The 26,184-nt window shown below is 38.3% G+C and overlaps 2 protein-coding genes and 1 pseudogene across 4 annotated transcripts; all 3 read left to right on the plus strand.

Moving 5' to 3' along the window:
* The first annotated feature begins 13,982 nt into the window (after positions 1-13,982).
* On the plus strand, positions 13,983-19,859 carry LOC110794413 (protein CYPRO4-like). Its single transcript, XM_021999392.2, has 2 exons — positions 13,983-15,842; positions 19,107-19,859. Exons 1-2 carry the CDS (start codon positions 14,166-14,168, stop codon positions 19,386-19,388), a joined length of 1,959 nt encoding a protein of 652 aa, XP_021855084.2. The 5' UTR covers positions 13,983-14,165; the 3' UTR covers positions 19,389-19,859.
* Positions 19,860-20,050: 191 nt separating this feature from the next.
* Positions 20,051-24,407, plus strand: LOC110794414 (jasmonate-induced oxygenase 2-like). 3 transcript variants are annotated; one of them, XR_008932230.1, is made up of 4 exons: positions 20,051-20,734; positions 21,649-21,976; positions 23,355-23,703; positions 24,268-24,407. XR_008932230.1 is itself a non-coding variant. In XM_021999393.2 (3 exons), the coding sequence occupies exons 1-3, from the start codon at positions 20,292-20,294 to the stop codon at positions 23,613-23,615; spliced, it is 1,032 nt and encodes a 343-aa protein (XP_021855085.2). In that variant the 5' UTR covers positions 20,052-20,291; the 3' UTR covers positions 23,616-23,802. The 3 variants fall into 3 exon arrangements, 1 of the variants encoding a protein (XP_021855085.2); XR_008932231.1 differs by lacking the exon at positions 24,268-24,407 and adding an exon at positions 24,125-24,252; XM_021999393.2 differs by lacking the exon at positions 24,268-24,407 and having other exon boundaries at positions 20,052-20,734; positions 23,355-23,802.
* Positions 23,991-25,470, plus strand: LOC110794416 (methyl jasmonate esterase 1-like; annotated as a pseudogene).
* Positions 25,471-26,184: the final 714 nt, after the last annotated feature.

The following is a 26,184-nucleotide window of genomic DNA, read 5'->3' on the forward strand; positions in this document are numbered from 1 at the left end:
TTGTTTGTGATGCTATGAATAAAGTTAGACAATCAGTTAGATATTGGACTAGCTCTGAGGCTAGAAAACTGAAATTTCGAGAGTGTGCTCTTAGTATTGGTATTGATTGTTCCAAGGGTTTTTGGTTGGATTGTCCTACAAGATGGAATTCCACTTTTACAATGCTTGAAAGGGCTTTTATTTATCGTGCTGTTTTCACAAGGATGGTAAGGATTAGTAATGCAAGTACGCCTCAAGCTCCAACGGAAGATGAATGGTCTAAACTTGAGAAGATATGTGCACTATTAAGACCTTTTGATGAGATTACCAAACGATTTTCTGGTAGGAATTATCCAACTGCCAATTTGTATTTAATGCATGTTTGGACAATTGAGTCTCTCATAAGGAGTTATTGTAATCATGAGGATGAGACATTGAACACAATGGGAAAGAAGATGAAAGAAAAATTTGACAAGTATTGGGAATCTTACAGCATGATTCTTTCTTTAGCTGCAATTTTTGATCCTCGCTTGAAACTTCAATATGTTAAGTTTTGCTTTACGCAATTGGATGCTAGAAGTGCTGAATATAAGACTGAACAAGTGAAAGAATCTCTTGAAGGAAATAATGCCCTTGGTCCAAGTATGCATTCAATGTTAAGTCTAATAAATGCGGTTCAGTATTAATTAACAAGTTAATAATTCAGTGAGATCAAGTGAGCTGAATGCCTAGCTAGAGGCCGCTTCAGTTCAAGTGGAATTAATGATATTAATCCACAGCTTACTCTTGACTGAACCCGTAGGGTCACACAAATAGTACGTAAACGGATCAAGTATTTAATGGCATTAAATACTCCATCTATGGATATTCGGAATCGACGGATCTTGGTTTCAGTGGGAGCTGAGATCGTCACAGGCAAGAAATGAATACTCCGGAAACGATGATATTGCCGGAAACGGAAATATGGATCGTATCGGAAATATAAATATTATCCAAGTCGTAGATGTTGCCGGAAACGGAAACATGGTACGTATCGGAAAATATTATCGGAAATGGAAATATTGCCGGAATCGGAAATATTGCCGGAAACGGAAATATTGTCAGAATCGGAAATATTATCGGAATCGGAAAATAATTCCGGAAACGGAAATATTAAATATTTGTTCGAAACGAAAATTGATTCCGGAATCGGAAATGTTGAATATTGTTCGTATCAGAAATGAATTCCGGAATCGGGAAATTAATCGGAAGCGCATCGTACGAATTAGCATCGGACGAAGCCTGCCAGACGAAGGCCCAGCACGATGCCGGGCCATCGCCCAGCAAGCCAGCGCGCCACAAACGCACCAGCCAAGGCTGCGCCAGGCCCACCGCAAGGCAGGCCCAGCGCGCGCCAAGGCTACGGCAGCGTGTGGGCTTGCGGCAGTGGGCTGCGAGCACGCGGGCTGCGCGCGCGCGCATGGCGCCCCTCGTGGGCTGCTGTGCGTGCGTGTGTGTTTGTGTGCTACTCGAATCCTAAAGCTACCGGGATTTGTCATATGATTAAATCTAATCCTAAAAGATTTAGTTTATTTAATTAGAGTCCTAGTAGGATTATAATTAAATAAATTAGTATCCTAATAGGATTCCAAATCCTTTTCCATAACTCTATAAATAGGTGCCTAGGGTCACATATTTACATCGAGCATTAAAGTATTCAAAGTGAGTTTTTGAGAGCAAAATTCAGTCATACAATTGCCTATAAAGTGCCGAAAATTCAGAGTACCTTAAGGGCGATTCTAGTTGGTCAATCTTAAGGCGGATCCGGACGTGCTGTGGACTATCTACGGAGGGACGACACTTGGAGTCCTAAAGACTTGTTCTTGTTCGGTTCGGGCGCAGCTAGGGAAGGCACACAACAAAGAGTATGCATCTAAACTATGCTAAATGATTATGTGTAAATAATATGTTTTCCTGGCTTTATGGTTTTTCCGCATGATTTATGAATTGTCATATGTATCATAACCTAACAGTGGTATCACGAGCCTCTTATTATTTTCATAATCTAAATTGCATGAACATGGTTAAATATTACAAATTTGCAAGAATTAGAAGGGGTGATTAATTTTCGTAATTGTTAATTAATTGCAAATTGCGTTTATTTAATTATACGTACGCAGTTTTTCGGCAGTTTCTTCGTTACTCATCCAAATCGAGTGATTTTTGTGTCAATTCCGCATGTAAAAGGCATTCTAAAATTTTGACAAAAAAATATTTTTCTGCCGAACCCAGAATTCTCAAATTCGAAGCCTAACTATGACTTTTTGGAGGTTTTAGTTTTTCGAATGCAAAATTTCGTAAATTTAAGATGTTAAATTAAATATTTGCGATTCTTGTTGATAAATCTTGAATTTTTGATTGACCTACTGTATATGTTTAACAAGTTTGAATGCCTAGCCTTGTTAATTATGCAATCTAATTTGTAATTATGATTAATTTGTTGAAAATTAGAATAATTTAGAATTAATTTGATTTTCATAATTAATTATAATTTAATTAGATACCTATGATTAAAAACCACCATAAAAATTGTAAATTTATGATAAATTTTAAATTTTTATGACCTAGACTTGAATCCATATTAATCGGAAATCAATTGAATAATAAATTTTCGATTTTTCGCCCTAAAATTATGAAATTAATATTATTTATTAATTTGTCATTAATTTTAAATATAAATTTTTTAAATTTTATACGATTCGCCCATATAACTTGCACGCACAAAGCAATGGACGCTACGTGTTACCCTTAAGGGGTGTTGTATAGTGCGGGCATGTGACGACGAGCAAGGGAGCTCGTCGCCCATGCGGCACGAATGCAATGAGCAAGGCCATGGTGCACGAGCACAAGGCAGCAGCCCTGCCTTGTGTCGTGGGCTGTGAGCAATGGACGAATGGGCGAGGGCGAAAGCAAGGCACAGCAGTCGCGTGTGGGCAGCAAGCGAGCTGCGCCACAGCGCGCACTGCCTCGCGCAAGCGTGCGGAGCCTCGCGCGCAGCGAGCGCAAGCTCGCGTGCCACGAGTGCTACGCCCAGCGTCAATGCCTCGCGCAGCAAGCGCTGGCGAGCGCGCGCAGCGAGCAATGGCCCGCACAAAGCGAGCGCTGGCAAGCGCGCGCAGCGAGCGCTGGCTCGCATAAAGCGAGCGCTGGCGAGCGAGCGCAGCGAGCGATGGCTCGCGTGCATCGAATGCTGGCGCGCGCAGCGAGCACCAGCTCACGTGATGCCTTGCAAAGGAAAGCAGCAGCAGCGATGCGACGCAGCGCATGGACTGCGCGCACATGGCCAGCGATGGCTGTGTGCGTGTGGCCCATGGGCGTACGTTGCATGGGGTTGTTGCGTTGCGATTAGATCGTTTTGAAATTTTAATTTGAAATTTTCAGTTTACGTAATTTTAATTAATTTTAAAATTAATAATTTAAATTATTTTCTTGGATTTTAATTTTGAATATTGTAATTATAATAAATTTTATTTATTCTAATTATTTTACTAAAATTAAAATCATGAATTAATTTAAATATGACTGAAATTAAATTAAACTTTTGGATTCAATTATAAATTTATATGAGCTTTAAATTTTAATTAAATTTGTATGTTTCCGGTTAGACTAGAAATACATTTTTATGGTTAAAATTAGTAAAGCATATGAATTTATTGGTTTAAGTGGGAGCCCTTTTAGTCATAAACTGTTGATTAGGTCTACAAATCTTTAAGGTTAAAACAACTTGATAGAATTAATAAGGACTGAATATTTGGTAGATTATTGGTGCCCTTGATTAATTGCTGCAAATGTTTACGTGATGCATAATGTGTTTTACTAACCAGCTATGTGGGCCATTCATGATAATGAACGGGTGAATGGTATATATTGTATATGTACTGTTTTGCAGGTTATGAAGTGACTAGTATGGCCCAAATAGGATAGAAAATATGGTCTGCGTACCATTAATTTGAATGTAATTGGTCTAAAGTACCAAAGTTGTTTTTCAATTCAAATATGGTATGCGTACCATCAAATAGTTGTAATTAGTTTTAATTATAGCTTATCCTATTTGAAGAAAATGGTGCCTCCCACGGAGATTTTCAAGACGGACTTTGAAGTTAAAGCTTCAAGATGAAGTCGGGCCATACTAGATCACATTTATCTTATGCATGTTTTAAGTTATTTATTGCTTTTAAATATGTCTTAAAATGCATGAGATCAAAAGCTTGATTATGTTGCATGATTAAGGATTTTAGTTCACTTAAAATCTAACCAACATAGTAAGAGCCTTAAGTTCCAAACTTAAAAATTGAGTTAAAAGGTGCCATGCCAAAATATACACTTGCTTGGATATCCTTTACATCAATCTAGTAATAGTTTTCGCTCAGCGAGGTGTTACTTATTGGTCCTAAAGGGGCAGGGTACACAAATAATTGTGAGTACATGTTAGTTTTGGTGAAACTCAACGATATAAGTAAGGAGTCCTTTTATGTCGTGGCAAAATCGATAGGTTTACCTAATAAGTTCTTAGACGTACCTATCAACCAAGAATAGTTTCTAGACTATTAGCAAAAGGCTTTTGCTTACCTAAGATGTTTTAGGATTAAGTCGACAAACTGTGCTTAGTTCTTCAATGATTTTAGGATCTTGGAATCATTTTATTCACACCTGCCGGAACACATAACTTGAATAAAATGCTTAATAAACATTGAATTATGCATGTATGCTAGAATTTAAGTTTATTAAGAGAAACTGTGAATGGTTATTTATTTGTTTATTCTTTTCAATTGTAGTTTTAAATATGGCAAACAACAATTCATTCAACATTCGATCAATTCTCGAAAATGAGAAGTTGAACGGGAAGAACTTCCTTGACTGGAAAAGGAACTTGCAAATAGTTCTTATGCAGGAAGAAAAGGAGTATGTCCTAGAAGAGGCGATGCCCGAAGCCGCAGGCGACGGGGTCACTCAGGCAGCCCTCAATCGTTGGATTGATGCCAACAAGGATGTGAAATGTCTAATGCTCGCCACCATGAGTGCGGATCTGCAGAAAACGTTCATCAACTCATATGCTTTCACAATCATCAGTGAGTTGAAGAACATGTTCCAAGATCTGGCTCGAGTCGAAAGATTCGAGACTCATAGGCAAATTCTTGAGACCAAGCTTAAGAAAGGCGAGCCCGTAAGTCCACATGTTCTCAAAATGATTGGACTCATTGAGAATATGAGTCGGCTGGATCAGCAATTTTCTCAGGAAATGGCTATAGACACCATCCTCCATTCTCTTCATAGCGGGTATGATCAGTTCAAACTGAACTACAGTATGAATAGTCTAGACAAAACGCTCACTGAGCTTCACGGTATGCTGAAGACCGCTGAAAAGACGCTCAAAAGTGATAAGCAGGATGTGCTTATGGTGCGTGGGGGCAAGTTCAAGAAATCTGGAAAGAAGAGGAATGCTAAGAAAGGTGGCAACAAGGCCAACCCAACTAAGCAAACTGGCGCCAAATCTGTAAAGAGGAAGGTCAGTCAACCCACTTCTGAATCCGAATGCTTCTACTGCAAGAAGAAGGGGCATTGGAAGAGAGATTGCTTGAAGCTAAAGGAAGATCAGAAGAACGGAACAGTCGTTCCATCTTCAGGTATTTTCGTTATAGACTGTATACTTGCTAATTCAACTTCTTGGGTATTAGATACAGGTTGTGGCTCACACTTATGTTCCAATCCACAGGGACTAAGAAGAAGTAGAAAGTTAAGCAAGGGTGAAGTCGACCTACGAGTGGGAAATGGAGCACGGATTGCTGCATTAGCTGTAGGAACTTATTATTTGTCGTTGCCCTCCGGGCTAGTTTTGGAACTGGAAGAATGTTTCCATGTTCCAAGTCTTACTAAAAACATCATTTCAATTTCTTGCTTAGATGCTAAGGGATTTTCCTTTTTAATAAAAGACAATAGTTGTTCGTTTTATTTTAAAGAGATGTTTTATGGATCTGCTAGATTAGTCAATTGACTTTATTTATTAGATCACGACAAACAAGTATATAACATAAATACCAAAAAGGCCAAAAAGGATGATTCAGATCTCACCTATCTGTGGCATTGTCGATTAGGCCATATAAACTTGAAACGCTTAGAAAGACTTCAAAAGGAAGGAATTCTAGAACCATTTGACTTAGAGGATTATGGTAAATGCGAATCATGTTTACTTGGCAAAATGACAAAGCAACCTTTCTCTAAAGTTGGAGAAAGAGCAAATGAACTATTGGGTTTAATCCATACAGATGTATGTGGACCAATGAGTACAAATGCTAGAGGTGGTTTCAGCTACTTTATCACTTTCACTGATGACTTCAGTAGATATGGTTATGTCTACCTAATGAAGCATAAGTCTGAATCCTTTGACAAATTCAAGGAATTTCAGAGTGAAGTAGAGAATCAATTAGGCAAGAAGATTATGGCACTGCGGTCTGATAGAGGCGGTGAATATCTGAGCAATGAATTTGATGACCATCTGAAAGAATGTGGAATTCTATCAGAATTGACTCCTCCTGGAACACCACAATGGAACGGTGTGTCGGAACGGAGGAACAGAACATTGCTAGACATGGTCAGGTCAATGATGGGTCAGGCCAAACTTCCATTAGAATTTTGGGGACATGCACTAAATACAACTGCACTCACTATAAATAGAGCTCCGTCTAAAGCTGTCGAAAAGACTCCATATGAATTATGGTTTGGAAAGCCTCCAAATGTGTCTTTTCTAAAGATTTGGGGATGTGAAGTATACGTCAAACGATTAATTTCAGACAAACTTCATCCAAAATCTGACAAATGTATCCTTGTGGGCTATCCATAGGAAACAAAGGGGTATTACTTCTACAATACATCTGAGAACAAGGTGTTTGTTGCTCGAGATGGTGTCTTTTTGGAGAAAGATCACATTTCCAAAATGACAAGTGGGAGAAAAGTAGACCTCGAAGAAATTCGAGTCGAACAACAAACTCTAGAGAATGCTCAAGATGACATTCAGGATGAAACTCAGAGATCTTTAGAAGAATCTGGTGAGAATCATGGTCAAACTAGAAATGTTACCCCGCGTAGATCGCAAAGATATAGATCTCAACCGGAAAGGTACTTAGGTATTTTGACGAACGAGAGCTGTGACGTTCTATTACTTGAAAGTGATGAACCTGCGACTTACAAACAAGCTATGACGAGCCCTAGCTCCAAGCAATGGCAAGAGGCCATGCAATCTGAATTAGACTCCATGTCTGAAAACCAAGTATGGGATTTGGTCGATTTGCCAGATGGCTACCAAGCCATTGGAAGCAAATGGGTTTTCAAACTGAAAAAGGACAAGGATGGGAAACTTGAAGTTTTCAAAGCTAGATTGGTTGCAAAAGGTTACAGGCAAGTCCACGGTGTGGATTACGATGAAAACTTTTCACCAGTTGCAATGCTAAAGTCTATTCGGATAATGTTAGCAATCGCTGCATATTACGACTACGAAATATGGCAGATGGATGTAAAAACTGCTTTCTTAAACGGCGTTTTAACAGAAACTGTGTTTATGACACAGCCTGAAGGTTTTGAGGATTCAAAGAATGCTAAAAAGGTATGCAAGCTAAAGAAGTCAATCTACGGATTGAAGCAGGCATCCAGGAGCTGGAATATACGTTTTGATGAAGCAGTCAGTGACTTTGGTTTCATCAAGAACGCAGACGAATCTTGTGTATACAAGAAGGTCAGTGGGAGCAAAATTGCTTTCCTAGTATTATATGTCGACGACATATTACTTATCGGAAATGACATTCCTATGTTGAACTCTGTCAAGATTTGGCTTGGGAAATGTTTTTCGATGAAAGATCTAGGAGAAGCACAGTACATATTGGGCATCAAGATTTACAGAGATAGATCTAAAAAGATGATTGGACTTAGTCAAAGCACTTATATCAATAAGGTGCTTGATAGGTTCAAGATGGCAGACTCCAAGCGAGGCTACCTACCCATGTCTCATGGAATAACTCTAAGCAAGACTCAGTGCCCAAAAACACTTGATGAGCGTAGACGAATGAATGGGATTCCATATGCATCATTGATTGGTTCAATAATGTATGCTATGATATGTACACGCCCGGATGTTGCGTACGCACTCAGTGCTACGAGCAGATACCAGTCAGACCCAGGAGAGGCGCATTGGACTGCTGCCAAGAATATTCTGAAGTACCTGAAAAGGCACAAAGATGACTTCCTGGTCTATGGCGGAGATGATGAATTAATTGTTAAAGGCTATACGGACGCAAGTTTCCAAACCGACAAAGATGATTTCAGATCACAGTCTGGGTTTGTCTTCTGCCTCAACGGAGGAGCAGTAAGCTGGAAAAGTGCTAAGCAAAGCACCATTGCGGATTCTACAACTGAAGCGGAGTGCATTGCTGCACATGAAGCAGCAAAGGAAGCTATATGGCTAAGGAAGTTCATAGGTGAACTTGGTGTAGTCCCCTCCATTAAAGGACCAATAGCCCTGTATTGTGATAATAACGGAGCTATTGCACAGGCAAAGGAGCCTAGACACCACCAGAGAGTCAAGCATGTACTTCGTAGATTTCACCTTCTACGAGAGTTCGTTGAAAGAAAAGAAGTCGAGATAAACAAGATTGGAACTGATGACAACATATCGGATCCATTGACTAAACCTCTGCCGTAGGCGAAGCACAACTCGCACACTGCAGCTATGGGAATCAAGCATATTGGAGAATGGCTTTGATATCCCTGTTTAATGTTTTAAAGTTTTAGAGTTTAAATCTTTGTAAAACATTATTGGTTAATCATTCACAATAAATGAAAAGAATTCATTTTTCCATTTAATTTGTGGTTTATTAAATGATGAGTCCCTTCAATTTGACGATATATTCAAGATAGACTGTCAGGACCAGTCCTGTGACTAAGAAATGTCTATCAAGTGAACTTGAATGTCAAAGGTTGAAAATGGTCCCTAGTCGGAGTTTTCTATAAAATTGGACGCATAGAAAACGTTAGACGACTAGAATGCAAGATGACTAGTAGTTCTGTTTCTTGAACTATGTGGACATGGCAATGTCATAATCATTTGCATAGATACTTACTTTGGGAAGACTAGTATCGGACAAGACCTATGAAACTTTACTGTAAGAGATGAAAATCTGTCATAAGTAAATTTCATTAAAATTATTAGACACTAAATCCTCAATACCTGAGTGATTTGAGATTACTTGTTTGAGAACTGGTTGCTTTGACGTTGACCAACCGTCGCACCGTAAAAGGAGGCTATAAAGGCAACGTTCTGGTAATCACCTATCAAACGAAGTCTAATCTCGAGATCGCAAGATTGGGATTGTCCTCCCATAAATCGGGATGAGATGCTTAAAAGTTGTACAAGGCCACTCGGAGAGCTAGAAACTGTGAAATGCATGGCCGTGCTCGGATGAATCATAGGCTATGATTATCTGTTTATTTGATCAGTTGAACTCTGAAACCGAGGAACACCTCTGGACATAATAAGGATGACAACTCTTACCTTATGTTCAAGAGCAAGCATCGAGCGACAAAGGAATTAGGAAATGCACACTTGTCCCTAAGGACAAGTGGGAGACTGAAGGAAATAATGCCCTTGGTCCAAGTATGCATTCAATGTTAAGTCTAATAAATGCGGTTCAGTATTAATTAACAAGTTAATAATTCAGTGAGATCAAGTGAGCTGAATGCCTAGCTAGAGGCCGCTTCAGTTCAAGTGGAATTAATGATATTAATCCACAGCTTACTCTTGACTGAACCCGTAGGGTCACACAAATAGTACGTAAACGGATCAAGTATTTAATGGCATTAAATACTCCATCTATGGATATTCGGAATCGACGGATCTTGGTTTCAGTGGGAGCTGAGATCGTCACAGGCAAGAAATGAATACTCCGGAAACGATGATATTGCCGGAAACGGAAATATGGATCGTATCGGAAATATAAATATTATCCAAGTCGTAGATGTTGCCGGAAACGGAAACATGGTACGTATCGGAAAATATTATCGGAAATGGAAATATTGCCGGAATCGGAAATATTGTCGGAAACGGAAATATTGTCAGAATCGGAAATATTATCGGAATCGGAAAATAATTCCGGAAACGGAAATATTAAATATTTGTTCGAAACGGAAATTGATTCCGGAATCGGAAATGTTGAATATTGTTCGTATCAGAAATGAATTCCGGAATCGGGAAATTAATCGGAAGCGCATCGTACGAATTAGCATCGGACGAGGCCTGCCAGACGAAGGCCCAGCACGAAGCCGGGCCATCGCCCAGCAAGCCAGCGCGCCACAAACGCACCAGCCAAGGCTGCGCCAGGCCCACCGCAAGGCAGGCCCAGCGCGCGCCAAGGCTACGACAGCGTGTGGGCTTGCGGCAGTGGGCTGCGAGCACGCGGGCTGCGCGCGCGCGCATGGCGCCCCTCGTGGGCTGCTGTGCGTGCGTGTGTGTTTGTGTGCTACTCGAATCCTAAAGCTACCGGGATTTGTCATATGATTAAATCTAATCCTAAAAGATTTAGTTTATTTAATTAGAGTCCTAGTAGGATTATAATTAAATAAATTAGTATCCTAATAGGATTCCAAATCCTTTTCCATAACTCTATAAATAGGTGCCTAGGGTCACATATTTACATCGAGCATTAAAGTATTCAAAGTGAGTTTTTGAGAGCAAAATTCAGTCATACAATTGCCTATAAAGTGCCGAAAATTCAGAGTACCTTAAGGGCGATTCTAGTTGGTCAATCTTAAGGCGGATCCGGACGTGTTGTGGACTATCTACGGAGGGACGACACTTGGAGTCCTAAAGACTTGTTCTTGTTCGGTTCGGGCGCAGCTAGGGAAGGCACGCAACAAAGAGTATGCATCTAAACTATGCTAAATGATTATGTGTAAATAATATGTTTTCCTGGCTTTATGGTTTTTCCGCATGATTTATGAATTGTCATATGTATCATAACCTAACATCTCTATTCAAGCTCTTTGAAGAGTAACAACTGGTAATGTGCAAGATAATGTCCCTGGAGCTAGATGTGAAAGTAACCACCTTGCTGTAAGTTCCTTACCTCTCATCTATAATTTTTATTGGTTATGTTATTAAATAGTTTATATTTTGTCCTAATGTCTATGTTTGTGCTATGTAGGCATTTTCGAACTTTGAGAGTTCGTCTTTTCAAGGTAGAACACAACTTGATGACTATTTGGGTGAGCATAAACTATATCCTTTAGCAGAATTGGATGTTCTTCAATGGTGGAAAGATAATGAAATAAGGTTCCCACAAGTTGCAAAAATGGCTCGAGAGTTGTTAAGCATCCCTATTACTACCATTGCATCTGAGTCGGCTTTTAGCTTAGGAAGTAGGATATTAACAAAGTGGAGAGCTTCTTTGTTACCTGAGAATGCAGAAGTTTTAATTACAACTCGGAGTTGGATAATTGGCTACGATGTCGAAAAGGGTGAGTCATTTATCCCCTAAAAATAAATATTTTAAGCTCATTTTAATTATCTTTACGTGTTTAAATGTTTAATATATTTCTTAATTAATTGAATTGCTTGAAGGTGACAATTCTCTTGATGATGGTATTGAGATTCCTCTTCTTCAAGATCCCAACATTGCACCTCAAGAAATCAGTGATGATGAGTATGGTGAAGATGAGGAGGACTTCTGAGAAAAGTTCTGATTACATTTTGGAGCTGTTTGTTTTATTTTGCGTTATCGAAACTTTGTTTTATTAAGCTTCACTTGACTTTATTAGTAAATTTTAGTTTGTATTTTTAATTTGAGCATGACTGTATTTGAAATACTTGGAATTAAATTACGAGGACCTTCTGCTTGGTCCTGTAGTTCTTTGGCTACTGTTGGTCTGTTGTGGTGTCTGAATGTCTGATGGCTGCAGCCTGCAGGTTCCGTTTTTGGCTTGTTACAGTCTGTTTTTGGCTTGCTGCAGGTTTTGTTCATTGAATGAAATGGTTACAGCTTTGCAGGTTCAGTATGAAGAAACCTAAATGAATGAATGAATGGTTGTAGCCTGCAGGTTATGTTACTTGTTGCTTGCTGAGTTGTTGCTGCTTCTTGCTGATTTGCTGGTCTGGCAAATGATAGAGATGTTGCAGTGTTGTTTCTTTCATGTGGCATATGATAGAGTCATAGAGCTGTTGCTGCATGAATGCTCTCAAATGTTGTACGTACTACTAAATGGAAGTTTCGAGCTTTCAATTGGATGTATCTTTATTAAACTTTACTACTATATTATATTATTACTAATTAGACCTTTCAATGTCATACTATTATTAGTACTATGTTTATATTGCTGTTGCAGTGCTGTTTCTTTCATGTTTTACTATTATAGTATGATAATTATTAATAATTAGAAATCTAAATGTTAAAAATTTGAAATGCTTTTAATTTCATGTACATCTAAAATCATTATACGAGTAAAACTAATAGTTATAATAATCATTTAACCCGTGGGTCAATCCGAACCCGTAAAAAAGGCATATAATAGTAAAAAGTGCGTAATAAAAAAAGGCGTAATAAAAGCTCTCAACCCGTTGGGTCAACCCGAACCCGAACACTCTGGGTCTTGAACAAGCATTTGTCAACCCGAACCCGAAACTGACCGACTCGTTATAACCCGAACCCGAAGTTGACCGACACTGACCCGACCCGACCCGACCCGACCCGTTTGACAGGTCTAACTACAATACTATATTTGATCATTAACTTTTATTTATAAAGACAAATTTGCCAAAAACAACTATTTATAACCCATTTTTTGCGAGAAACAACCTTTTAAAAAGTTTTTTGTGAAAAAGGACCTTAAACTAAAATAAACTTGCGAGAGACAACCTTTTTGTTTTTTCCGGCGTTGACTACTCATTTCATCCACTATTGAATTCGTCGATTTTGCTAACCTCGTCATTTTCCCCTTAAAATCAAAAGATAAATTTGTCAAAAACAACATTTTATACACAACTTTTTGCGAGAAACAACCTGTTAATTTTTGTTTTGCGAAAAAAGACCTTTTTGGGTTTTCTAGCGTTGACCACTAATTTCCTGCCATGACTTCCCATGTGCAGGTCACATGTTTTCGTTTTTCCTTATTTACACCCATTTCCCTCCATATTCTCTCATATAAAAGTAGTTGATTAAAACCTAAAAAAAATTACAATTGATTAATAGTATACTTAGATATCTACTTATTTCTAAACCCTTACCTTTATAAAATTCATGCATATGGTAGAGACAATCTAAAGCTATTTGCCTCGCCGCAACACAAAAATACATTGCTTAGCATTTTACATATAACCTCCGCATACAATAAAAAACACCTAATTTCACCACCCTCTTCCAATCAGATTAACAATATCCTTTATGTTTTTAGTAGATTAACGTAAAAAAACCTTAATTCCGAAAATTAGTTGTCAACCTCAAGGCTGTAAATTAGTGGTCAACGCCAGAAAACCCAAAATGGTTATCTCTCGCAAGTTTTTTTTAGTTTAAGGTCCTTTTTCGCCAATTTTTTTTTAAAAGGTTGTTTCTCGCAAAAAGTGGGTTATAAAATGTTGTTTTTGGAAAATTTGTCTTTTGATTTTAAGGGAAAAATGGTGAGGTTAGCAAAACCGGCAAAGTCAATGCCGGAAACGCCGAAAAAGACAAAAAGGTTGTTTCTCGTATTTTTTTTTAGTTTAAGGTCCTTTTTCGCAAAAAAAACTTTTTAAAATGTTATATTTCGCAAGAAATGGATTATAAAAGATTATTTTTGACAAATTTGCCATTTATAACATACCTTAATGGTAATCATTCCTATACTTAGGCATTAACATTTTTTTTAGTTGCGTTAAATATAAGCTACTCGTATTGGGCTTGGGTTACGAGTTCTATTTATATCGGGTATGGTTGGTCAATTAAGTAATTTCGACCATTTAAAAAACTTGTTCTAATCCGCATTTCCGTTTTTCTCCTCACCAGTTACCAGTTTCATTCTTTTTTCAAGGGTGTGGCGGTTTTACATCTAACGTTTTTCAACTTTCAAATTTCAAAAATCAAAAACCAAGAAATCCTTCATTTTCTCCCTCCTTGATCTGCTCTTCAAGCTCATCAATGGGGGCAGCCAATAGTCGCGAAGGTCTGGAGCTCTCTGATTCCGACGATTACGACGAGCGTCAATCTGAAGGTGAAGAGGATGAAGATTACGACACCTCTGAAGAACAGCAAGATGAAGAACAACGCAGCCATGTCAGCCGTCAGACTACTCCTTCTTCTTCGGCTTTGGATGATGTGGAATCTAGGTTGAAGGCTTTGAAGCTCAAATACTCTACTCCTGTTACTGCTTCTGCTTCTGGTTCGCAAAAGAAAAATGCTGTTAAGCTTTACCGTCATGTTGGCGGTGGTACTACCGATTCTAAATGGAAGACTGCTGAGGGTGCGACGACGTATTGTTTTGTGAAGTCTGGCGGTGGTGAAGAGGATGGAGAGGGGGACGAGGACGAGGAAGAGGAGGAAGAGGGCGGGGGTAAGTTTTGGGAATTGCGGGTGGGGTCGAAAATTAGGGCTAGGGTTTCCACGGATTTGCAATTGAAGATGTTTCCGGAACAATTGCGGGTTGATTTCGTTTGGAATGGTGTGTGGGCTATGAAATTCTTTGAGAAGAACAATTATTATGATATGTTTGTGTCTGAGTTCAATGATTGTTTGTTTGAGAATGTTCATGGGGTTGAACCTACTGATCAGAACAAACTGAAAGTGTATGGGAAGGATTTCATGGGGTGGCATAATCCTGAAGCTGCTGACGATACAATGTGGGATGCGGTTGATGATGAATTGATTGGAAGCAAAACCCCTAGTTCGACTCCGTCTAGGATTAAACAGGATTTGCTTGAAGAATTCGAGGAGGTTGCGAATACCGGGATTCAGAGCTTGGCATTGGGTGCTCTTGATAATAGTTTCCTTGTTGGGAATGATGGGATTCAGGTTGTTAAGAATTTTAGGCATGGGATTCATGGGAAGGGGGTTTGTGTTAAGTTCGATAGAGGAACTGGGTCTAAGAATGTGAATTCTTCAAGTAATTCGACACCGAAGAAGGCAATTTTGATGAGGGGAGAAACCAATATGATGCTAATGAGTCCAGTATTGGAGAACAAACCCCACGCCGGTGGTCTCCATCAGCTGGATATTGAGACTGGGAAGATTGTCACTGAATGGAAATTCGAGAAGGATGGTGCTGATATTTCCATGAGGGATATTACTAATGACAACAAAGGGGCTCAGCTGGATCCATCAGGGTCTACATTCTTGGGTTTGGATGATAATAGGCTGTGTCAATGGGATATGCGTGATCGCCGGGGTATGGTGCAGGACATCGCCTCTGCAAACTCTCCTGTGTTGCACTGGAATCAGGGACATCAGTTCTCAAGGGGTACCAATTTTCAGTGCTTTGCTTCAACAGGGGATGGTTCAATTGTTGTTGGTTCGCTTGATGGGAAGATAAGACTGTATTCCAAGACCTCTATGAGACAAGCTAAGACCGCGTTCCCTGGTCTTGGTTCGCCGATTACTCATGTGGATGTTACCTATGATGGAAAATGGGTGTTGGGTACCACAGATACATATTTGATTCTCATTTGCACTTTGTTTTCTGATAAAGATGGGAGGACTAAGACGGGATTCAGTGGTCGTATGGGTAATAGAGTCTCGGCTCCTAGGCTGCTCAAGTTAACTCCTGTAGATGCTCATATGGCTGGGGCAAACAACAAATTCCATGGCGCTCAGTTTTCATGGGTGAGACTGATTTATATCTCTGTTATCTCTTGCATGCTGTTTTATGAATAGGTTGCATTGTTGATTTGTTGCAATATTGTCATGCTCTTCTTTGCGCTTTTTGTTTAGAATCCAATGTTATTATTGGATAGGAAGATATATGTGCTGATTTGTAGCTCTGTTAGCTCTTGCTTGCTGCTTATGATTAGGTTGCATTGTTGATTTGTAGCAGTATTGTCGTGCTCTTCTTTGTGCATTTTGTTTAGTTTTTGTCTATGTTGATGTTGCTCTCAATGAATGTCTATACTAAATGCTTATGCAGCTTTTGTGTGCATGATGTAGTTCCAAGGGAAGGGCACTGATGTAGTTCCACTTATCCCCCTCCCCCCCTTCTGGCTTGGGTTATGTAGAATTGCAGATGCATTAAATTGGATGAATGGTGCTGAAATAGGTTTCTAACTTAGGCTTATTACCAGTTTTTGTTATGTCCTGTTTTTTTTTCAACTGGAGCAATCACACTAAATTTGCATTATGTCTCTAAAATATACCTAACAAAATCCCACTTTAAATGCAAGTAATCCTTAAGACTACATGCTATGCTCAATAATAGTATACTCCTTCCATCCCTTTTCAAGAGATTTTAATTGGAAACGCCAACAAGGGCCAAGTGAAAAGCCAAAGAGAGATACTCCATTAATATTAGCCATGATAAAGCAAGTTTACAGTTCATTTCTAGACGGAAGTAGTAGTAGCAACCAAGCTACAACCTGTGCATGAATAATTTGGTTCTAGGTTGTCACAAACAGAACAGTCAGCTAAATATAATCCACATTGTGGGAAGTGAAAATGCATACTGTCAAAAAATAATGTTAGTAGCAGTTGGGCATCACAGTTTTCTATTTAACTTAATTTACAGGTTAGAGTCAGCCCAACAGTTAATTAGTACAAGAACATTCATATGACAACCCCCTTAACCAGAACTTTGTGAATTGTTGATGATGGAAACCAGTCTCCCTCTGAAAACTGCTTATCAACCTACAGCTTTACGTCAATGTTTCAAACTTCTGTAAGAACATTAAAATCATAACCGGAAATAATCCGAGTAAGGAGCTTCAAAAAAGCAACTTTCTACCTGATTTTGAAACCAATCTTAAGAAAGGAAACATCTGCTTTGGACAATGGCTGCTTCAAATTTTCTTTCTAAACTCCATATATGTGCACTCTTCATGCCCTACACATACAAGGGGTCAAAGGGTTTTCTCATAGATCATAATTAGGGAAGGTTTCCTCTGGCAAACCCGTCCTTGTTTGGTGGGTCACTACAACATCCTCAACAAAGGTGGCCCAACCCATGTAAGGGTCCCCGAAAGACTTGGACATAAGACTTTTATCTGGTTTAATTGACTTTAACTTATGACCCATGTATCGCCTGTAGCCAATGATGAGCTTAGCGAAGTTGCCACCATGGGTCATCACAAATACATCAGACTTCAAGCAAACCAAGAAGTCGAGCGCCGCCAGGCTCGTAACATGCTTTCTGAAGCCATCCAACTCTTCCTTACTTGTCAATTCCTCCTTTGTTACCTGTAAAATAAATTTGATACAAGTTCATCTCCTTGATTAAGTCAAACTACAATCATGGCAACAATAATCTTTTATAGATAATTTAGAATGCGAATGCATGTTTCACAATTACTCCATAATAGTTTGGATCAAATTTGTTTCAGGAATTATAACCAAGGTAGAGGCCATATGACTTCCTAGGAATAACTTTGTTACTCCCTCCCTATTTTATTAGGAGTCACGTGTTAGACCGACACGCGTATTAAGGAACGAATTGAATCTAATAAAAATAATAAAGCAAGCAGGGGAGCGCGTAATAAACTAATAGGAAAAAGAGGATGGGAAAGTATTTTAATAAAGGTAGAGAGAGGGAGTTTATTGTAGTGGTGGTCCCTAGAGGAAATTAGATATATTAAATAATTAGGAGGTGGGGTAAAAAAGTTACTAAAAAACGGAAATGTGACCCCTAAAAGAGGACGGCCGGAAGTAGTATATGTGACTCCTAAGAAAATACGGACGGAGTACAAGTGTCGAGTGCAGTGTGGGTATATATCGAGTGTTTTTGTTAAAATTCCTCTTATACGATGATGAAAAGGCAAGTTCAATGACACACCTCTGAGGTTGACTTTTGAAGTAGTGTTAAGTTCTGACACAGGCACATATTATGAAACACCACTTGTACTCAACTACTACCTTGATTTCAAATTCTCTGTTAATTTTATAATATGGAATCAAACTATCTAACATACCTAGGCTGGGGTTGAGTCTGTCTTGGCCCTTGTGTTTGTGGTTGGATAGTATGTTCGATTATGTTTTGAAGCTTTCAAACAAAGTAACCAGGTCACTTTTGACATACTGGTCCTTTTGATTTAAGTTGATTTGTGATGTATGTTTCTGATGAACATGGTGAAGCCTGTTATTGTGTTGCTTAATGTTCCTGCTACTAATAGATAAAAGTATCTTATAGCGATAATTTTAAGTCTGACTTTGACATTTCAAATTACCTTTGTCATGGGCAGTCGATCTTCATAGAAAAGTACATAAGATTTCTGATGAAAATTGGCTTGTTTTCTGAGTCCTTGTCTAGTTTTCTACATGTCTTAAAAAAACATAGAGTATCTATGTACTTTGGCAAGGAGGGAGAGGGGGATGGATTAGAGCATTGACGGCATTTCTTGATCCCTACCCTAAGACATGCATTATTTTGGAGAATGGGTTCCTATTTACCAATAGGATGGAAAAATCACTACTCAATAGACACACCTTACAGAATCATAAACACAAGCTGGTTAAAACGCACACAACCAAACACACTGCCATGACAAGTTAAACAAAGTTGGTTTTCTGTAGAGCACTTCTATGTACATGATTCATAGATATCTCTTGGACACAGCTTTTGCTCTTGTTCTGTCAGTGACTCAGTGAAGTTGTTTCTAAAGTATTATATTGTTTACAAGTAGTAAATAGATAAAAGATGTGGATTTAAGGATTTATCAAGAAACTAGTATTACCAAAATCTTGCTTGTTTTTAGTGAAATTGATGCAATTTATGAAAATATATGGTTTTTTTGGAGCTTCACCTGAGGTGCTATTTAGAGATTTGTTATTTAGCTAACTAGTTTTCTTAGTTCAGATGTTTCCTTTATTTTTGTAATGCATCTATTAAAGGTACGGGAGAGACGTAATCACAGAATATTGACTTGAATTTTTGTATGCCTGCAGGTCACTGAGGAAGGGAAACAAGAACGTCACATAGTCGTGACAGCTGGAAAATTCAGTGTCATTTGGAACTTTGAGCAAGTGAAGAACAGTGCACACGAATGCTATCGGAATCAACAAGGCTTGAAGAGCTGCTACTGCTATAAGATCGTACTGAAAGACGAGTCTATAGTGGACAGTCGCTTCATGCACGAGAAGTTTGCAGTTAGTGACTCTCCTGAAGCTCCTCTGGTGGTTGCAACCCCTATGAAAGTGACTTCCTTCAGCATGTCGAACAAGCAATAGCAGTATTTCACTGTTATTTTGTCAGTCTCGAAATTCAGTTATCAGATGATTGTGAAGAGTACGCCTGCTGCATCAATAGAACCTCTTTTAATGTTTTTTTGTTGTTTCTAGTGGTTCGTTTATGTGTGTAAGTAGAGCTGCAGCACGTGTTCTCGAGTGCATTACTTAATTTTGGGCATGAGAGACTTCTATAGATTGTCTTTCTTTAAGTAGAAACATTTTATTTTGATTAGTGTTGATTAGGATGTGGAAGATAACATTCTGAATGACTAAATGCAATATCATTTGGAAAGTTAATCCTAGGGGATTGAATGATGTTACCCAAACTCGGGGTTAAATAGTTGTTTGTACAGTTTGGTTTCATCCTAGTGGATTTACTTCTGATCGTATATTGAACTGTGGTTCAGTATATATTGTTAAAAGTAATTTCATAAACTGATGAATGGAATTGAACATGCCCTTTCTTTTTTATTCTGCTGTTCTTTTGAAATTTCGCTTTTTTGCTTCCTCGTTTTTTACGTATGCTCTCATAGTCTCATCTTGATCTCGTTTTGTCGAATATTACTACATTTTATCCAATCAAGTGGTAAATTTGTGTGTTATTTCTGCATTTTTAGTGTTTTATTTGCAGGGTAAGTTTTATTTCTGCAACAAAACAAGACAAATCTGCCCCAAATTACAAAATCAGTGTACATCAGCATTTACTTATTTAGCAGCACCCAGAAAACTCCAAACTCATACCACATGAAACAGTCAAGCACCCCCATAACCCAAAAACAGGGAAAAGGGGGAAGTTGCTAATTAAGAATTTAAGATCCTAGTTTCAACAGTTTTACTTATAAAACATCCCAAGTACTGTAAGTAGTCAACATAAATAATTAAGGTACGAGGTTTTCAGAAGTGATGGGTGATGTAAACCCAGATTTTATTCAACCAACTGAATACAGACCAAATCCCACCTCCACCATTGAAGCCAAAGAAATCCCAGTAATTGACATCTCCTCTGCAAGTGATGAGGTAATAGCAGAGATTAAGGAAGCTTGCGAAAAATGGGGATTTTTTCAAGTGGTAAATCATGGGGTGCCTTTAAAGAAGAGAGAGATAGCGGAATTGGCGGCGAGGAAATTCTTTGGGTTGTCAATGGAGGAGAAGAAGAAAGTGAGAAGAGATGAAGAGAACCCTTTGGGGTATTATGATTCTGAGCATACTAAGAATGTTAGGGATTGGAAGGAGATTTTTGATTTTACTGTACAAGATCCAACTTTGATTCCTGCTTCACATGAGATTGGAGATGATGAGATTAAGGAATTGAGGAATCAGTGGCCTGATTATCCTCCTGAGTTCAGGTATATTTTGTTCTGTTCTCTTTAACTTGAACATCTTTTGATTGATGTGTTTTTTTGTTCAAGATTGATTAGAATTTTTTGTTTTGTTTAATTTTTGGTGGGAATGATGATAAATCTATCTCCAAGATTTGTTCAATTATGGTATATCTAGGGATGTGTTGGAATTTTTATGAATCCCGACTGATTAAAGGTTAGTTTTTGAATGAAAATAATGTGGATTCTGGTTTCGTAGATTGATCAACACAAATTTTTATTTTCAATTAGTAAAAGTTAACTCAAAATGCTTAAAAGGTACCTTTATATAGGTAAAAGTTATCTATTTTTAGTGATTTATTTTTTTATTTTAATAAAAATCATTTCTTCATAATCACTAATAATGTATAAAATTAATCATGTAAATTTGATAGGGATCATTGCCAAACAAAGATTGCGCAGGATCACCAGTTCCTCTCTTCACCTGGATGATTAGTTCTTTTCTGAATTTTTATTTCATTAGTGCTAGTTGGCGTGTAATTGTTTTATAAATTTATAAGTTGCCAATGCATTTGTGGTTTCCGATAGAGCCAAAGATTCATTTGTTCTTTTGGCCGTGGGATGTAATTGACTAAATCAAAATGGCTCTTAAAACCTGTTCGCTTCCTTTCCATGAAGTAGAAGATCTGAAGATGGTCGTCCCGTTATCGATTTTGGGTCAATTGGAAACAACCTCTCTGCCATTGCAGGGGTAAGGTTGCGTACACCCGACTCCCCTACCCCGCTTTTTGCGGGAGCCTCTTTGAGGCAATGGGTAATGATAATGATAATGATGTTGGTTTCTTGTTGCTTTCTATTGCACTGGCTTTCAACTTAATGTTCAGTTAAACTCAGTTTTGACTGAATGTTGGTGAATCTGTTCTTGATGGTTACTCAACCAGGGTGGCCTGTGAAGAATACACTCAAGAAATGGTGAAACTATCTTTTAAGCTGTTGGAGCTTATAGCATCGAGCTTAGGTGTACCTGCGGACCGTCTTAGTGGCTATTTCAAAGACCATGCATCATTTGTTCGAATCAATTACTATCCACCATGCCCTTACCCTGATCTGGCTCTAGGAGTTGGTCCTCACAAGGACTCTGGTGCCTTGACTGTTCTTGCACAAGATGATATCGGAGGACTTGAAGTCAAACGAAAAATGGATGGTGCGTGGATCCTTGTGAAACCTATTCCAGATGCATATATTATCAATGTCGGGGATGTAATTCAGGTACTCTTCTAATCTCTGACTCCCCCCCCCCCCTAAATCAGTACGCATTGGAACTTCTTTCCAGAGTGCCATCTTGTCACGGACCGAATATTTTGGGCACTGGAGTGGTGCGCTCTTACCTAGTGGGCGGTAAGGGCGGAAGCCTTGTGCGGAACGAAGTCCAAGGGCTCGTGAAGCACGAGCGAGCAAAGGTTTCTGGAAAGGGGGACTCTTGTCTATTGGCAACAAGAGAGGAACACGAGCGTCGATCGGGCACTTGGTGCGCACAACAGTCACAAGTGGGGCCGACGACGTGAGTGTATCTGTTCGAGGGGACTTTGTTGAGTCTCGAAAGCTTAAAAAGAAGCGGCACCACTATATCAATAAAGCTTACAACAACGCTAGTGATTAAGCAAAGACAACGTCTGGTGAGGGTATTGGTTCACAACCCTCATAGGGGTTTATTTTGAACTAGCTAAAAACACCCAGTGAACACTGAATTGACAGAAACATAATAATCTTATCTAAAACCTAGAAACTTTAAAGAAAAGTCCTAGAAAGCATTACATAAGGAAAATACAAGGAAAGATAAGGAAGGTTGAATTCTAACGCATCTGCACCTGCCTATTTTAGTTTTAACTTTAATATCTGAGATGTTTCTGAATCCATTTAATTGTAACTACTTACACCTTTAAACAGTACCGTGCCATTATTTAGTTACTGTGCGCCCATGCCTAGCAAAAAGATTGTAAATTTGTTACTCCCTCCGTTCCCGGAATACTTGACCTGTTTTCCTTATCGGGCCGTCCCTTAATACTTGACCTGTTTCTAAAAATGGAAATATTCTAACAATATTATATTATTTCTCACTCCACCCTTATTAACCCACCTACCCCCTACACCATACAAAAAATAATTAAAAATTCAACCCCTACTCTCCCCCAACCCCACCTCTTAACCCACCTCCCACTAACTACATTAAAATAATACCCCACTATCAACTACTACCTATTAAATTAAATAAGTCAATTCAAGTCCCTTAAACTCTGTGCCGGTCAAACCGGGTCGAGTATTCCGGGACGGAGGGAGTATTTTTCTCAGTGTTTCCTTGAGGTACCTCAGTGAAGTACCTGTTGGAAATTTCCCTTCTGTTGAATGGACCAATATGTTGCGGTAAAGTGGGAGCCAAGGGGTTTCAGTAATTAGAAGTTTGCATAGAATTCTTATAAATAAGTTAGAAGCTTTTTTGGAAGGAGGGAAGTAAGGCATATAATGCATGCTATTTACTATTTTCTTCTGAATATAATGCATCAGCAGGACTTGTGTAAAGATATTTCACTCTACCTTGCGTAGGATCCCTAGTTGAACACGATGGTGATGATACATTGTTTTTATGCAGGTTTGGAGCAATGATAAATACGAGAGTGTAGAGCATAGAGTGAAAGTTAATCCCGATAAGGAGAGATTATCAATTCCATTCTTCTTTAATCCGTCACACTATGTTATGGTCAAGCCTTTGAACGAACTGATAGACAAACAGAACCCTGCTAAATACAGAGAATATAACTATGGGAAGTTCTATACTACAAGAAGGCTCAGCGACTTCAAAAAGCTCAATGTTGAAAATATCCAAGTTCTTCATTTCAGAATACAAGAGTAATTTAGGGTCAGTTGTCTAAATGCAAATTATGCCACAATTGTGGAAGGACACTTTCAGAAACTTCTGGTTGAAAAGTCTGCTAGTTTCAGTAAGAACATAGCTTTCCCCCAACAAAACGTTATGAATTCTGATGTATATACTTCTGTTAAATAAAATATCCTTTGACTTTGTAGTCATTGTCTGTCAATTATGCATCTGTGTTGAATGAATATGAAGACTTTTATTTATTTTTCTTGCAATTATGTTGTTGCCATATCCTTGAGGCTGTTGACACTGTCAACTCTGAGATAACAAAAATCTGATGCCAGAAATCATCTACATTTCTGACCATATATAAGGGCACCTTATCATCAAACTCTTTAACACTTCTGCTCCTCTTAATTGTATAGCACTAACCATTTCTTTTACAAACCCAAGACTGAAATTTTACGGGTAAAATTCCATGGAGAATACAAAGAGATGTGCCATTATCCTGTTTCTTTTCTTCACAGCTATTTCTGCATCAACAGGAAAACATCATCAGCATTTTGTGCTAGTTCATGGGTCTTGTTTAGGAGCATGGTCTTGGTACAAACTAGTCCCACTACTAAAATCAGCAGGAAATATGGTGACAGTGATTGATTTAGCTGCTTCTGGGATCAACCTTGTGCAGGCTAGAGATGTTCGGTCCTTCTCAGATTACACACAACCATTGATGGATTTGATGAAAGATATTCCCTCACATCAGAAGGTGATACTAGTTGGTCATAGTTATGGTGGTGCTGTTATATCTCAGGCAATGGAACATTTCCCGGAAAAGGTCTCTGTTGGTGTGTTTCTGACTGCTGGAATGGCCGGTCCATCCCTTAATTATTCTGTTATTGATAAAAAGGTAAACTTTGTCAAACAAGTTTCTCAAATTCACTTATTTGGTTAAGTCAAAGGCTCTGTTCTTTTCACCTTATTTTCACTTATTTCGGGAAAAATAAGTTCAGTTACGTTCAGATAAGTTCATATAAGATAAGTTCAAGAAAAAGAAGGGTTTCCCAAGTACAATTAATAACTAAATAAGTTTTGATAAGTTTAGAAGAAAAAAGTGAAAATCAGGTGAATAGAACGCACCCTAAGTGTGTTCAATGATATGAAATTGACATTGCTAATTTTTCTTTTATTGGAATGCAGACGATAAGTAGATTGGCTAATGTTCTGGACAACAAGTTTACATATGGTAACGGTCCCAACCATCCTCCAACGACCTTTATATTTGGCCCTAAGTTTCTATCACAAGTAGTTTTTCAATATAGTCCACCTGAGGTATGCAGCAGCAACATTTCAAGAAATTTGCAGTTTTTTTTTTCTGACATGTCTGTGATGTATGATGAATGTAATTAGCCTTCTGTAAAATGTATAAACAGGATGCAGCACTTGCAACAGCATTGGTGAGACCAAAACCGCTGGTCAGTTTAGGAGGTTTGGTTCTTTCAAAAGAAAAAAATGGTTCAGTTAACAGAGTTTTCTTATTGCTGAGGAAGACAAGATTGTGACAGAAGATGTTGTGAATTTAATGATTGAGAAAAACCCACCAAACAAGATTTATAAAGTAAGAAGTTCCGATCACATGGTTATGTTGTCTCAGCCTACACAACTATTCTCTCATTTACTTAGTATTGCCCGAGACTTTTCCTGAATCAGAGAAGTGGCAAAGATGCTGATAGAAATCTTATCAGTTATACCCTTTACTCTGTCAGAGAATGTGGAAAAGTTTCTTTGCAACAGTAAATAATCTGTAAGATCAAGTCATGGCTTTTTTCAGACATGATCAGTCTTTGAACCTGTTTTGTTTATGGTAGTAGTCAAATACGAGGTATGAACCAAAGATCTTAATGTTTACAGTTCAACATCAATATCTTCGCTTGTTTAGTGATTATCTTATAGCTATAAAACTGTACTATTCCTTGCAATGTATTTATTTATATATCATGTTGGAAAAACGAGTCAAAGTAACCTTGCATCATCTTTCTAATCAATCTCTATATCCAGTTGATATTATCTTCACAAAGTTCAGTTTTATTTATTTATTATTTGTTTGATGATTTCTCTGTTTTTATTGTTAGCTTTGAACTTTTCTTTGCTAGGAGAAAATAAACATAAGATCTGCAGAAGTGGTACTAATCAAGATCATGATGTCGAGATCTTGAATATTCCAGAATCAAAACATCTTAATAAATATATTTATTATAATGGTCAATGTCCAGTTAATTAATTATCCATGTTATTTTATCTAATCAGCTTATAGTGTGGTTTTTGATGCTGCTTATAGTCTGGAACTTCTTACCATTTCTAAAAGGGTTACAAAAGTCAGTTCTTTGGTGTCTATCTGCAATCTGCAGTTCTGTAAACCAGTTCCATAGTACTTGGCTCTACTAAATGTGTTAAGAAGAGAAGGCAAGTAATGAAGTCCAGCCCACTAAAGCTGCCGAATGCAAGCATTCAGCTTCCTTGTTTTATTTCCTAAAATAGTCTACTGCTTCTTTTTGTTTTCTTGCCAATTATGGCAATGTTGCTTTGCTGTTTTCTAGGTTGATTTAGG

This window comes from Spinacia oleracea, chromosome 4, assembly GCF_020520425.1.
Source record: "Spinacia oleracea cultivar Varoflay chromosome 4, BTI_SOV_V1, whole genome shotgun sequence".
Lineage (NCBI taxonomy): Eukaryota > Viridiplantae > Streptophyta > Magnoliopsida > Caryophyllales > Amaranthaceae > Spinacia > Spinacia oleracea.

Bases quoted from the DNA above. Each gene is read 5' to 3' on its own strand.
- LOC110794413 (XM_021999392.2), top strand. From the start codon at position 14,166: ATGGGGGCAGCCAATAGTCGCGAAGGTCTGGAGCTCTCTGATTCCGAC. The intron at 15,843-19,106 runs GTGAGACTGATT...GTATGCCTGCAG, and splicing joins ATGGCGCTCAGTTTTCATGG to GTCACTGAGGAAGGGAAACA.
- LOC110794414 (XM_021999393.2), top strand. From the start codon at position 20,292: ATGGGTGATGTAAACCCAGATTTTATTCAACCAACTGAATACAGACCA. The intron at 20,735-21,648 runs GTATATTTTGTT...TTACTCAACCAG, and splicing joins GATTATCCTCCTGAGTTCAG to GGTGGCCTGTGAAGAATACA. The intron at 21,977-23,354 runs GTACTCTTCTAA...GTTTTTATGCAG, and splicing joins ATGTCGGGGATGTAATTCAG to GTTTGGAGCAATGATAAATA.